Source organism: Corvus kubaryi, unplaced genomic scaffold, assembly GCF_017639235.1.
Source record: "Corvus kubaryi isolate FWS band 111438036 unplaced genomic scaffold, C.kubaryi_AGA036_p1.0 37270, whole genome shotgun sequence".
Classification (NCBI taxonomy): domain Eukaryota; kingdom Metazoa; phylum Chordata; class Aves; order Passeriformes; family Corvidae; genus Corvus; species Corvus kubaryi.
The window spans coordinates 2,130,304-2,144,304 of NW_024581083.1; the positions used below are offsets into that span (position 1 = coordinate 2,130,304).

The window sequence follows — 14,001 nt, forward strand, 5'->3', positions numbered from 1 at the left end:
GATTTAAGAACAAATAAAAGCAGGCAAGCAGCTTCATTACGTGAATTTTGATGAATAGGGTGCAAACAAGAAATCATTAGAGAGCCTTTAACCATCACCTAATAACACAAACTAATAAAAGCACCTGGGAGAGCTGTAAGAAGAATCGGTTCCCTTTCATTCCATGAAGCCTGCCAGAGCAGGCAGAGCCCAGGCACAGCTCCTTCCCTGTCTGAGCAACTTGCTCTGTGTCTGCTCTAAACATTCTCCATCCCTGTGAGCATCACTCACAGAAACATTCAGCAATATTCACATATTGTTGTGATACTATTAAATTAACCATGTCTCATACCTGCAACAGATCTCAAAGTGCAAATCAAAGGTGGAGAAAGCATTAAATCTTATGAAAATATGAACTGGGCAGTTTCTACAGGAGCACAGTGGCCTGGAGAGCCACTCTCCTGGCTGAGCTGCTGTGGGCAGCACTCCCTGCTCCCACCCGAGACATTTGCTCTGTGTTTGCCCTGCAGTGAGAAAACAGAAACTTAGACCTCAAAAAAGGAATACAAATCTAACAGTGGCTCAGACTGGAGACTAATGGGGGGAGATACAGAGAGTTTTGGTTAGAAAACACATGATGGGGTTAGAAAAACTAGAGGGGGAAGTTCTCCTTTATATCTTTCTCTTTACCTATTATTTTATGGTTTTGATAACACTACACTGAAACCACAATCTGAGATAATACAATTTCCATACTGTTTTCTCAAACTTTTTAGATGCTTTCTCATCAAACCACCTGAGAGCATTTGTGGAAATTAGAATTAATTTAATAGCAAAGTTTTTGCACAGACTTAAACCTAATGGTCATATTTCTATAGATCCTCTCAATGTAAGCCTATAATTTTTCTGAAAAAAAACAACAGAAACTTAGCAACTTTTTTGTTAATCAAACGAACCTAACAGATTGGTTATTAGAAACCAGTTCAAAATTTAAGATTCTAAGAAAAAAGAGCAAGTATTTAACATGTATATTCAAATATCTAGTTGAAAAAAAAAAGCAACCATCCCCCAAAAACCCAACACAAACCCCCAGGTATCCTACCCTTCTCCCCAGACCAATCAAACATCAATCTAGCTATCCAGACTTTGAATTTGTGCCTCTACATCCCTTAAGAATTTAGAAATTTGAATTGAATCTGCCTGTTCTATAAAGACACTATCACTCTATAAGCCAGTCTATGCTCCGCTGTGAAGAAACCACTGGATGCAGAGGCTGTTGATCCAGCAGGATCCACCAGTACTAATTTGCTCAAGGAAATGTCTAAGTTAAACATGAAGCAGTTGGCATCAGCTGAACCCAACGTGACTGCTCAGTGTTCCCCAGAAGAGTCAGCTGCACTGGGGGGCTCCTGGTCTCAAGGAGCAGTTGCTGGAGCTCCTCAGAATAAAACTGCCTTGATAAAGAGCTGTGAAACAGCCCCAGTTGCTTTGTGACAGCAGGCTATTAATGGAAAGTCTTCCAAAAAAAGAAATCGAAACAAGGCTCTCTAATGCATTTGAATTTCTGGCATGATCTCAGAGGAACTGAGGAATCAAGACTGTGGAATCCTTCCAGCTGTCAACAATAGAAAATAAAGAGAAGGAAAAGGATATTTAGAACTGGCCTGTAGTTGGAAAGCAAAGGAAGAACTAAGTTTTGTGGCCCTTTTTGTACGTCTGGATGACAACTGGCAGTGACTTGTATTATCTCCCTTTCTCCTGTAAATCATTTGGAAGGATGCTGTGCCACCTGTGAGACAGGCTGGCCTTCAGCTGCTGACAGGGCTCTTAGGCAAGGTGAGTTTCCAGCCCGTCCCAAGTCTTTTCCTTAGATTGGTTTTGTAAGGACAGTCCCTCACCAGCCTTTCTGCAGTACCAGAACCACCAGTTCTCAGCCTGGTCACACACATCAATCTCCATAATCTCCTAATCCCATCATGCTTTCCAGTCAGACTCAAAGTAGAAACTTAAGTCTTGGAAATTCCTCAATTTCTTCAAGGCTCCCTGTTTTTCTCTTTGCCATCTTCTCCAGCTGCAGACAGCGCTCACAAGTATAACTGACTCGCCTTAACATATCTACTAAATTCATAGAATAAATAGCTGGGGTTTTTTTAACTGGCTTCTGCCCAGTGCCTGCTTCAGACCACAAGGAGACAAACTATTCACAAATATCTAATTGAATTTTGCTACATTTTTAGCTGAAAAAAGACAGAAAAGAGACAGAAGTTTTGGAAAACGCAGAAACAATAATGATTCAGTTTTTGAAATTTGGAACCATTTCATTTTGAAGACTTTAAAGCAAATGTTTTCACCTTTCATTTTGAGGATTTCAGTCTGCTTTTCCTTTTTTTTTTTACCCACATTGAAAAGTAAAACAAAAAGGTTGAAACTTAGAGTGAGAAAAAACCTAACCCACATTTTCCTGTAGACTGAAGTGCTTCATATTGCCCTTCCTAACCAAATTTTCCAATTGGAAAATGCCAAATTTCTTCTTTCATCCCTTCCAAGTCTTACCAATGGCCTTTTTATTTGTTTGGCCTCCACATTACTCCTTTCTGGTTTTGCAGCAAGTTTTTCAGGTAAGCTGGAGATGCAGGTGCCAGAAGTGAACAAAGTCTTTGTGGCAGGGTCAGGAAGGTTTTAGATGCCCAGTCCCTGTCCTCAGTCTCAGCACCTGAGAGAATCACTCAGAGCCATCCTCTACTACTGGAACTCCAACTCCCCAAACTCCCTCCTCTCAAATTTATAAATTATTATAATTATTTTATTTTTTCACATTATGTTTTCAGAAAACCGAAGCTCACAAGCTAACAAAGATTTTACACTTTTCCATGTTTGCTAGTCCCCATAATTGACAGGTTTCTGTCAAGTAAAACAATTATCCACCTGTTTGCAGGAAAAAGTATTAACAAACATGCTCAACACTGTTCCGTTAGGCAGAACATTTCACACCTCATTACTTAACTGAGGAGTTAGCCTGGTGTTCAGTGTACAAAATTCCTGCTGATTCCAGTAGAATAAGCTATTTGTTTACCCAAGAAATAATTCCCATGTCATATACATTACAGATTTAATTATTCACTATGCAATATTAAAGTCCAGATTTCCAAGTTCTTCCCGAATCATGTGGATTTGCAGTTGGGACTTCCCATTTCATTCCACACTAACAACTGTTCTCCAGGTCTGAAGGCTGTAGACCAAGAGGGACCTTACAAAATAGCAGGGTCGGAAATCTTTTTCTTAGGGAGTATTGAGACAATACTGAACTTTTCTGTTATTACAAATGGAGGTTTTGGGGCATGGCAGTACACAGCAAACCAGTCCCTCTTTTGCAGATTTTGAAAGATCTGTCAGCACAGTAAGAGTCCCAAATTTCAGGGGTTTGGTGTACATAGGCTTCTATGCCCACACATTATTTTTTATCATTTATAAAAAGTCATTCTCATTTTCTCCAGTGTTCTAGTTATTGCTCCTAAATTAGCAGAGCATCAGGTACAAGGAATCTTCTCAAAACAATCCAATTTCCATATTAAGCTGCCAGTTTCCCTTCCTTTTGATTTACTAGGTTGTTTTTTTCAGATCCAAACTATGCAAGATAAACACCGGTTATCACTATAACTGTAAGGATGCTGTTATGGTTCTGCTTGTAGGTGTGTATCTATTTATTTCACAAATCATTACCCCCGACATGAATAAAAGGAGAGAAAAGCTCAGTTTCTGAAAATCCCACTGTTCCAGCCCCATGACACCCAGCACAGGTGCATTAGGCAGAAAGGAACCATTGTACAGGAGCGACGTGTGAGGCAGTACCTTGGTGGGGCGAGGCAGGGATCCAAGGAGAGAGGAATGACAAATAGCATCCTACATGGATGGAAAAGGTCACTGCAATAAAAGCAACCTGGGGAACTGGGAGCAAGTGCAGTGTTGCTACAGACTGGAAGAAAACACAAAATCCAAACAAATGGAACAGAGCAAGAGACAAAACTTCCTTCACGTGTGAATGTCAGACTGAGCTGTGGAATCATTTTGGGAGCTGACAAAATGGAAAAAGATTCCCTCTATGCCTTGATGTGAAACCATCTGAAAATTAAGCATTTACTCAGGCCAGTAATTAACTTCTACAAACATTCAAAGTCCTTGACTTCTCTGTGTAACAATCTGTCAGAAACATAAATTATGCATATTTGCAATGTAATAGAAAAGGCAATGTTGTTTGGTTGATTTGCTTCCATGAGAAAAAAACAACCCCTCATCTATAGTTTTAGTCCATAATAACTTCAAACATTGTGGGAACTACAAACTCCACAGGAACTGGTCAGTTCAAGACTTGCACTGGAGTTCCTGACTCCTTGGAGTCTTGCAGTGTCAGCTGTGCACGGGCCACACCAGGGCAGACACGGTGCAAGCAAAGAGCATCACCACAGAGAGCTCCATGAAACACCACGCTCAGCTCTGAGTGCAGCCCATCTGAACATCTGCTTGTTCTCCCAAGAGAAATTTGAGTAACCCTGCACCAAAATAAAGCAGTTGTTTAGTGGAGGAACCCCAGATCTTTATTACATTCCCACTGCAGCAGTGTCTGCACAAGGTAGCTAAAGTTGAGGCTGTAAGAAAATCCTGGTCTGCAAAAGCATTCACCTGCAGAAGATGCAGTGAGGCAGGCACATCCTTACAGGAAGGCTTAGGGCATTTGAAGAGCTGGGTTAGGAAGTAACAGGAAAGGATATTTTGCTTGGCTGAGCTCTGTTTTCAGCAGAGGTTTCATCAATAAAGCTCTATGTGCAAACCCTTTTAGGGCACATGCTACCAGAGGGCAACAGGGCTGTGGCAGGGAAACACAAAGGGAAAAATATTCTGAGTAAAATGACAGAGTACAGATTTCTTTCTGTTTATGCTGAAGGGATGTTGCAGACATGCATGGGAGAACTGCCAGGCAAAGAGTCAGGCATTAATAGGGGGAAAAAAAAAAAATAACACTGAGAATGATTAGTAACCACTGATCAGTTTCTCCAGTGATGTGCTGAAGTTTCCCATCTCCTGTACTTTTTAAAATAAGACTGAATACCTTCTGAAGGAAAAAGAAGTCCTAATTTCTATTGATTTCATCATACTGTATATGAAGACAAACTCAGTTTCTAGAGATGCTAATGTGATAAATAGGTGAAATATATTTACAGTTTGCCTGATAAGATGCTAATATTTATAATCATATTAGAAACAGGTATCAAAACTGTAAATCTATTAATGTAATTTTATAACTAGGAGTAATAATTAAGCACTAGATAAATGCACAGTTTATCATTTAAATAAACCAGAAGTGTATGGCATATCAAAATCAGAAAATCCATAAGACAAGATATTGACTCAGATGAAAAGTGCCTCCTTGCCTTCAAGTGTTTGTAACGGCACTGATTTGGATTTATAGGGAGAAAGAAGGAAGTTATTAAACTGTTGGCTATTACAAAACCAACCAACCAAGCCGCCCACAGAACCTTCTGTGTACTAATATTGCAAAATATTTTGAAACAATGATATCCTAAATTTGAGGTTCTCTACTTTGTAGCCCACAAAGCGCAAGCTTGCATATGTTCAACTCTTCACTTTCAATCAGCTACCAAATTGTGTTGGTAGCAGCTAAAAACATGAACTGCTTTCTAAATGTTGCCTTGCCACATAAACAGCAGCACTACCCACTATGGAAATTGTCAGGACTGTGCCACGGCCAATGAAAAGGAGATGCAGTTCAGAAGATAAAAAACTCTGTATCAAAAGAAAAAATTATTAGAAAGCCTGAAAAATTCTTCCCATACAGCATGACTTACAGCAGAGAGAGTTAGCAAGAACAGTTTTAGCCTTTTCTACACACAAAGGAAAAACACACAAGCAGTATCTGGACTCAGCATATGAAAGAAGGAGAAGAAAAAAAAAAGGATATTTTCTGCTTATAATTGTAGTATCCTCAGTGCCTTTCAGTTTTTGAGCAAGGTACCAAGTCTAAGCACTGATCTTGGTGCAATGACAGAGCAGCAATATTGAGGCTTTACGTTTCAAAAGCTTCAAAAGCTTTCCAAAATTTCACAGTTATTGGTGATTTTTAAGTAGCTGCCATGAGACAGAATACGCACTGGAAACGAGAAAAGGCCTGACTGGCCACAGTCACCGGGTTGTGTCCCAGCCATCAGGGAAGCTGTCAGAAAGCAGAGCAATACACAGAGAAATGGAAACTTGGAAATTCAGTGCTGCAGCTGCTTTGCTGGGGGGCTTTTATTGCTACAGGGGTTCCCAGTTCAACACATTTACAAACCTTAAACAATGAAAAGCAGCTAATAAAAAACCCTCTCCATTTCTCAAAACCATGGTGAGCTTAAGAAAAATATGTAAACAACAGAATTCAAGTCTGTTCTCAATTCTATAGCTTTTTGTAATTCATTATCATTTTTATTACCATAGAACCTTCTGTTTGAGATTTGATTGCTGTTATTATGAATTCATACATTAATAAATAGAATGTTTCTGCAATATCTTAGTATCTAGAATCATGTCTTCTGGCTGAAATTCAGACATCTGCAGGCATCATCAACACAGGGTACAGAGATTAGCAGCAGCAATAATATCAGTAATAGTTGCAGTAACATGGAGCCGATACTTTAGAAAAAGCACACTCTTCGGTTTCAACGGGAAAACATTGTTCATGCTGTTCCCTCCATTTCTAATTCCAGTTCTAAGCTCTAAAATTAGACTCAATGCTCAAGAGATGCAACAGAATGAGAATGAAACCGGACATTAAGGATTTAGGGAATTTAAGTGTTAGAAACAGTGTTAGAAAGGAGAAAAATTATTTATTTAAAGGCCTTGCTGCTACATCCACACACTGTTTAAACAATATGTGTACAAAGACACTCTTGCTTACAATGTCAAAGCTAGGCCAGGCTCCAGAGCAGAAACGAATACATTACTTACTTTGAATTTGGAAACAGAAATGAAAATGATCAATCTACCAGCCTTTTTTTGCATTGCTGTAAAATGTCATCAGAAGAAAGTTCCTTATGGCATTTCCTTGGGAATATACTGAATAAGAAGTACCCTTTCTCAGGAGAATTATATACACAGCTGTAATGGAGCGCTGCTTTTTGGAGACAGTTATAGGAACTACAGGAAGTAATTTAGAAAACACAAACCTGGAACCTAAACTGATTTTAACTGTTGCTGCTCTAAGCATAACTTGACAAATTCTACAATGTGATATTCTGAAAGAGGTTCCAAAAGATGCTGCTGAACTCTTAATCATATACAGCAGTTAGGACAGGAAGATGGTGGAGGAGGCCAACATTTTCTTTCTGATTAACTGTTCCTCCGTACCTGATCTCAGAAGTGATGAACAGATGTCAAATGAAACAAAACCAAAAGTAAACAAACACAAGAACAACCAACAAGCACCAGGGAAAACAACACACTTTCTCCTGGCCCCAGCTGCAATATTGACAAGGAGAGGAAGATTCCAATTCCTTGTCTCTCTTGTTGCCGTGTTTCCTTCATTACCTACTGAGCTACCCAAACTCTTTTATTCAGTCTTTTATGCAAACCAAAGTCAATCCTTCATGAGGATTAAAAAAAAAAAGCTATGGATTCTAGATTTTTCTGGCCACTACTGTATTTTCTATCCTGTATGTTGATAGGTACAGAAAATTGAGGTCTTAGTTCAGTAGGGGGTGATGCTTAATCACCTGAAGGCATGTAATTATTTTTCTATTGGATTCATTTATTTCTTAAAGATGACTATACTTATATATATTGGTTTGCATTATAGAGTAGAAACTGGAAATAATTCTTTACTTGATGCCAGATTGTAAGAGGGCTATAAAACAAACACTTCCAAGCACTCCCAGCAGAGGATCTAAAATAAGTCTCCCAGCTACAGTGCATTAGTTCAAGTTCTGGCTTCTTTCAGAAAAGATTTTTACAAACTGGATTAAACTGCATGTAGGTGGTGGTAATTACACATTAATAATAATGAAATTCTATAGACAGGTAGTATCTGCTGAATGCAGGAGATGCATCTAGATAATTATACTGAATGTAAAATGAAAACTGATATTTTACACAAGATTTCCACCCAATAGGGTCATAAGCAAAAGGAGTCTTATTCTTTATTTCAACTCTAACTAACAGACAGCATTAAAGAACAGCACTTATTTCCTTCAAGCCAACCTGTTTCTCTTTTCTTCTCTCCTTGCTGCCAGAAACTGCTTGAGAAAAAATCGAAGCAAATCTTGTCTTCTAAGCAGCGTCCAAACTACTCCATGGGCAGATATTGTTACATTGAGGCAAATGATTTGTATCATTTTTGTGAGCCAAAAAGACACAAAGACCGAAAAAATGGGCACCATCTCCCTTCCAGTCAAACTTCAGCAAGTTCTTGGGAATCATGACAATATCTAAACCACAGTTTAGAATTTCCCCCAAATCAAAATACTCCAGCGATCATTCTGCTTTTACTTTCTCACTGTTAGAATGGCAGAAGCTGATGCATGTGTCCAATTATGGATCCATTATATGAAAACCTAATATGGGAGTAGGTATATCCTATGGCTTTTACTCAGTTGAAAAATGAACAAACAGTTTTTGTGTTGTGAGTTCAAAATTTGGTTTAATAGCAGTAAATCCTCTACAGTAAAGGCAAAGGTGCAGATAACAGAACCCTTCTCTTTTTTCCATGTAAGGTTGAAAACCAGCCTGTTTTATTGTATTTTGACTGAAGACATTAAGATGGCATTTCAACAAGCTGAGTCACCTTCCTTACATTACCAGAAAAAAATATATGAAACACATACAAGAAGAAGAAATAAACCTATTCCTACTGCTGTAAGAAACCATCTCAGAAAATGGTATGACAGGAACTGACCTTCTTTCAAAAGAAAAAAAAAAAAAAAATCCACTAACTTTTCTTAGGTAAAAGGTCTCATTTCCTTCTACAATGTTTGTGTTTTTCAAAATACTATCAGCAGGTGCACCAGATTTCAAAAACCTCTTGTCCTTCATCACATATACTTGTGCTGCATATTATATTAAGAAATACAAGCAGAGGAATGTAAGTGATGGGAGTTCAATTAAAACCAGCATAATATCTTGTTGCATAGAAAATGATTCTGCAACTGAAACAGGTTCTAATGAGAGAAAAAAGGAATACATTTTCACATATTTTTAATTACACAGAACTTTCTCGAACATGATTTTTAATAATATATTCCATTAGGTTAACATCATATTTAAAGAAAGTGCATTTTCTGATTTCATTTCAAGTCTGATTTTGAGCAATTATTGTGTCATTGTTCTGCAGTAGAAAGGTTGAATTCATTTACTGTGTGGTTATGCTAGTTATGATTGATGTCGCTTCTCCAAATGATAAACCAATCACCCCAATGATGTAATGTCATTTTAAGAGTGCTATAATCACATTTCTCTCAAACTGGGAGTTCTGATGAGTTCTAACAAAGATTTATTGTGGATTAAAGGCCTTCATAATATCAACAATAGATTGCTCATTTGATAGAATATTTGATTAGGTAATTTTTTTAAGCAAATGATTTCTTTCATATATATTAAGAATGGCTCTTGTGAAGGGCACAGGGCAACACACGTGGATGAGTGTCATCTCATATCCAAAAAGGATAAAGCTGTTGAGGAGCCATCCTGTAATTACAGAGCTTGGAGCAAGAGAAGTATCCAATCAGACAAACAAGAGGACACTTCTATTGTGTAATTAGTAGAAGACATTGGTAAATATTAAAAAAAAAAAAAAAAAAAAATTAAAAAAGAAAAATAAAAAAATACGACCAGAGCCTGATCAACCTTTTCTTGTCATGTAGATGGTAAAAGCTACTCTGCAAATCTTTCAGGGATAGGGCTAAGCCATAAAAAGTAGTAACCTTCTCCAATTTCATGTATAAGTCATTATCTGTGGTATTTTCTTATAAACTCTCTAAAGAAACATTGTGAGAACTAAACAAAAGAAATGACACCATTAGGAAAGGGTCATTATTTTCCAGAGGATGCATTAAGTCCAGAAGAACTCATGCTACAGAACCCTCCGTGGTGATCAAGCAATTATGCACGTGTCTGTGGTAAAAAAATACTAAAAAAGGACACCTGCACCTTATACCCTGAAAATTTAAAATCATTATATATTATGTGACTGTTTAATAAAGAAGTAAATGGGATATGGGGGGAGAAAAGTGTTAAAATGGAGAATGGACAAAGCAAAGCCTATCAGAGGATGCCAAAAAGTTCCTTCGGTCAGCCTTCAGTAACAATTGTTAAACATGAAGCTTTTAAGGATAGAAAGAAACAATGATTATGATTTAAAATGAAACATAAAGAGCTCTTCCATCAAATTTTCTGATGTTCTTCTATTGTTACTTCCTTCATTTGGCTTCCTAAGAAAAGCCATGCTGGTTCCCTCAGTCCCAGCAGTGGCTGTAATTACCAAGTACTCAAGCATCCTCCAAGTCTCTTTTTTTAGTTCACATTCCCTGACCTTAATTTTCTTCTACTTATTTCATCCCTCTCCCATTTACTTTTCCCATTCCCTTTTAAAATCTCATCAACTGCTTGATCCACCACACCCTTTAGACAATGTTCTCTCTTGTTCTTTATTCTGTTCTTGAGCCGTGAACATTCCCTGTTCCTGAGATGAGGCAAGCATTCCCCAGCTCCTCCTGCACATAGGTAATGATCCACCACCAACCCAGGAAGCAGAGCTGCTTTTTCCATGAATATCCCTTTGCATTTCTCTGCCCTAAGGCCCCCTTGTCATTTTATTTCTCTGTTACTTGGACTCACAGGTGCTTTTGTGGTTCTCCACAAGCTGATCTCATTCTTAGCACCCTGCCATCACCTCTTTCCTATGCCACCATCTTCTCTGAGTATTTTAATGTCCTGTGAAAATTCATTGGGGAGCTCCAACTTGTGCTCACTGTCTTTCAAATAACTAACTGCTCACCATGCAGGAACCTTCCCTCTTACTCTTTGTTAGGTGAAATGCTTCCTTGAAAGCATTTAGTGACAGATTTTGCTGAAACCCTTTTGACAACACAAAGACCCTTCAATCAGCTGGATCACCCTTATTCAGAAATGGCTGAGCCCTGCAAAGGACCCTTGAAGCTACACTGACTCAAAGATAAATCACACCCACTCACTTCCTGACCCTCTCCCCATTTCCATGGTTTCTACAGAGTTGCCCATTACAGATTGTGAGGTCTGCAGCTCCCAGATCACTCTCTGAATCTCTTAAAACCCCCTCAAAAGTGGCATCATTTTTTCCATAATAATAAACTCGAGGAGCAAGGAAGCACACTCAATCTCTGAATTATTATTTCTTTGTGCAATTATATTTTAGCATACCTGAACAGGGTCAAAGGATAATTCAGGATGGAAGGAACCCCAGGAGGTGCCTAGTCCAGTGTCCTGCCAAGCAAAGGCACCTCTGAGGTCAGAACAAGTAGCTCAGGATTTCAGCCTAAGTGTTCTTGGAAAGCTCCAAGGACAGAGACTGGACAGGCTCCCAGGGCTGCCTGTTCTAACCCAATGCTTAGGGAAGAATTTATACCAGAATGTTCTGTTTCAGCTTCTGCTCCCTGTCTCACCCTCCCAGCACACACCCCCAGCCCCTGTTAAAGGGGGGGTGTTCAGGTGTGCTGTGTGCACCCCAGCAGTCCCACACCACACAGAACCTCCAGTGTTGCTCAGAGCTGCCTTGTTACAGCAAAGAGACCCCTCAGGCCGACCAAAAACTGCACAGAAGCTCTAAACCTATCATGTTTAGTTAAATAACACCCAACATATATCTATGATAAAGAATAAAAAAAGGGAGCTAGAACAGCTTCTTTTGATTTCCCTGTATTTCTAAAAAGGGATTGCATCTTCATTCTTCAGTTTTTGGCTGTCAAAATGAAAAGTCATCACCTACTAATAAAAATTAAAATAAAAAAAAAAGAGAAGAGAAAAAAAGAAGAAAGCAAGCCCTAGGCACTACAGATTCCATGACTGATAGAGCTGCAAGTGTTTTAAAATAGTGGCCTGAAAGACAAGGATTAACTTGCTGAAAAATAGCAGATCTTAGTTAAATGCGACATTACAAGTATAGAAGCAGACAGATTTGGAAACAAGAACAGACACAGACTGGCAGAAGCAACGTGCATTTTTAGATACAAAACCTCATCACCAAATGATATACTAGATTAGCTCATGCAGAATGAAGAACCATTGTGTGTACATTTCTCTCCTACCAGATGCAACGAGGAGCAGGAAACCTACTTTGAAAAATAAATCCCACTGATGACAAGAATTCAATAGTATTTTTTATGCTGCTTCTACCATACTTCAGACTAAAAAACCTCTCTATAGTAAAATGAAGGAACACCATATATGATGGATTGTGTTTCCAGGAATTTTCCATTAAATGAACCAGTGAGACTTTCTTTGCCCCATTTCCATAGATGCTCTCAGTTTTGTGCTGATGCAAGAACACATTTGCACATTAAAAAAGAATGCATAAAATTGGCACAAACATGTCACAAACAAACTCCATACGTTTGTAATTTTCTTACCACTGCTGGAAGCCTGCTGTGGCCCTGAACACGCTCTCAGCAGATATGAATTGGGAGAGAACTCCTCATCAGGATTGGTGTCCATGATTTGATGGGACGTATTGCTGTCTAGCAATGGCATCTGGCAGCTAACTGGTGGAGGATTATGAGAACTGGGCAGCTGAGCAGATGGGAGAAGGCTAGACGAGGATGTAGGTGGAATGGGACGACCTGGGAAAGAGGACACAGGGATCAAAGATCAGCAATGAATGTAATGAAAAACCCCACCAGCCAAGTAATTGCACTGTAACTGCCCATGGTTACACTCGATTACTGCTGTGCACAGCCCCTCAATCTCTGCCCTGGTACCAACCTGTCCCTTTGTATCACATTTCCTGAAATTACATCACATCTGTAAATCTCTTAAAATAGTAGTAATGGCCTGATTGATATTTTAATTTTTTTTAACCAGGAAAATTTCTCCAGCACAGGAATCTCTGAGGCATTAAACAACCATATCAGGGCTTTCTCCAAGCTAAGGTTCTTCCTGTGATGCTGCGGATCTTCCCAGAGCCCACTGAGAGATGTGACAGGAGGCACAGGGGACAGCAGGACTGAAAGGCAATTATTCCACTTTAGAGATGGGTTAAAGCTGGAATCTGGGCTGGCTCTCTCAGCACTGCTGTCCTTCCTCACCCATTGCCTTCTGCACCAGAGCTGCAGGAGCAGAATTTCCTGCCCAGCCAGGTTAGTTCCAACCCTGAAGCCCAAACCCTAACGGGTACAATACCTCAGCCCACAGCAACAACATGGTCTTGGTCACCTAAAGCAATGGCATCAAGTCAACAACAACATTCATACTCATGTATCCTATTCTTTTGTCAAGTCCCAGAACCTTACACCAACCCATTCCATCAAACGCACAGAGACGAAGACAGGTTTTTGTTGTTTTTTTTTTTTGTTTTTTTTTTTTGTTTTGCATTTCAAGTTTATCTAGTGCATTGAAGAAATCCTTCATGAATAATTTAAATGTAAGAAAATATGACCTTTGTGATACTGCCAAAGTCTGTAAGGCAGAGATCTGCTACAAATGTTAAAACACAGCAAAACTACATCAAATGGTGTATCCTTATTGCCATCATTCTTAAAGAAAGAGTAACAGAGAAAATAGACACTGATTTGCTCACTAGTTACATCTTCATTTTTGAATCAAGGACCTCACACTTTATATGAATTATCCTTGGGTTTGTACCATTAGGTAAACTTATGTAATCACACAAGAAACTCCAAATGAGAGCGGAAAAAAAGGCAAGAAAATGAAAAGTTCCAGCTCCCACATATAAATTATATTTGTGATGCAGCAATCAACCAAGGGCACATGTAGATACTGAAAACCACC

The 14,001-nt window shown here is 38.9% G+C and overlaps 1 protein-coding gene across 15 annotated transcripts in view; it reads right to left on the reverse strand.

Annotated features, from left to right (window-relative positions):
* The window catches only part of TENM2 (teneurin transmembrane protein 2), a 655,728-nt gene that overhangs the window by 208,797 nt on the left and 432,930 nt on the right, over nt 1-14,001 (reverse strand). For all 15 annotated transcript variants that reach the window (XM_042025410.1, XM_042025408.1, XM_042025406.1 and 12 more), the window contains one exon: nt 12,624-12,833. In XM_042025410.1, coding sequence (XP_041881344.1) covers nt 12,624-12,833 — 210 coding nt within the window. The remainder of the gene's footprint in view (nt 1-12,623; nt 12,834-14,001) is intronic.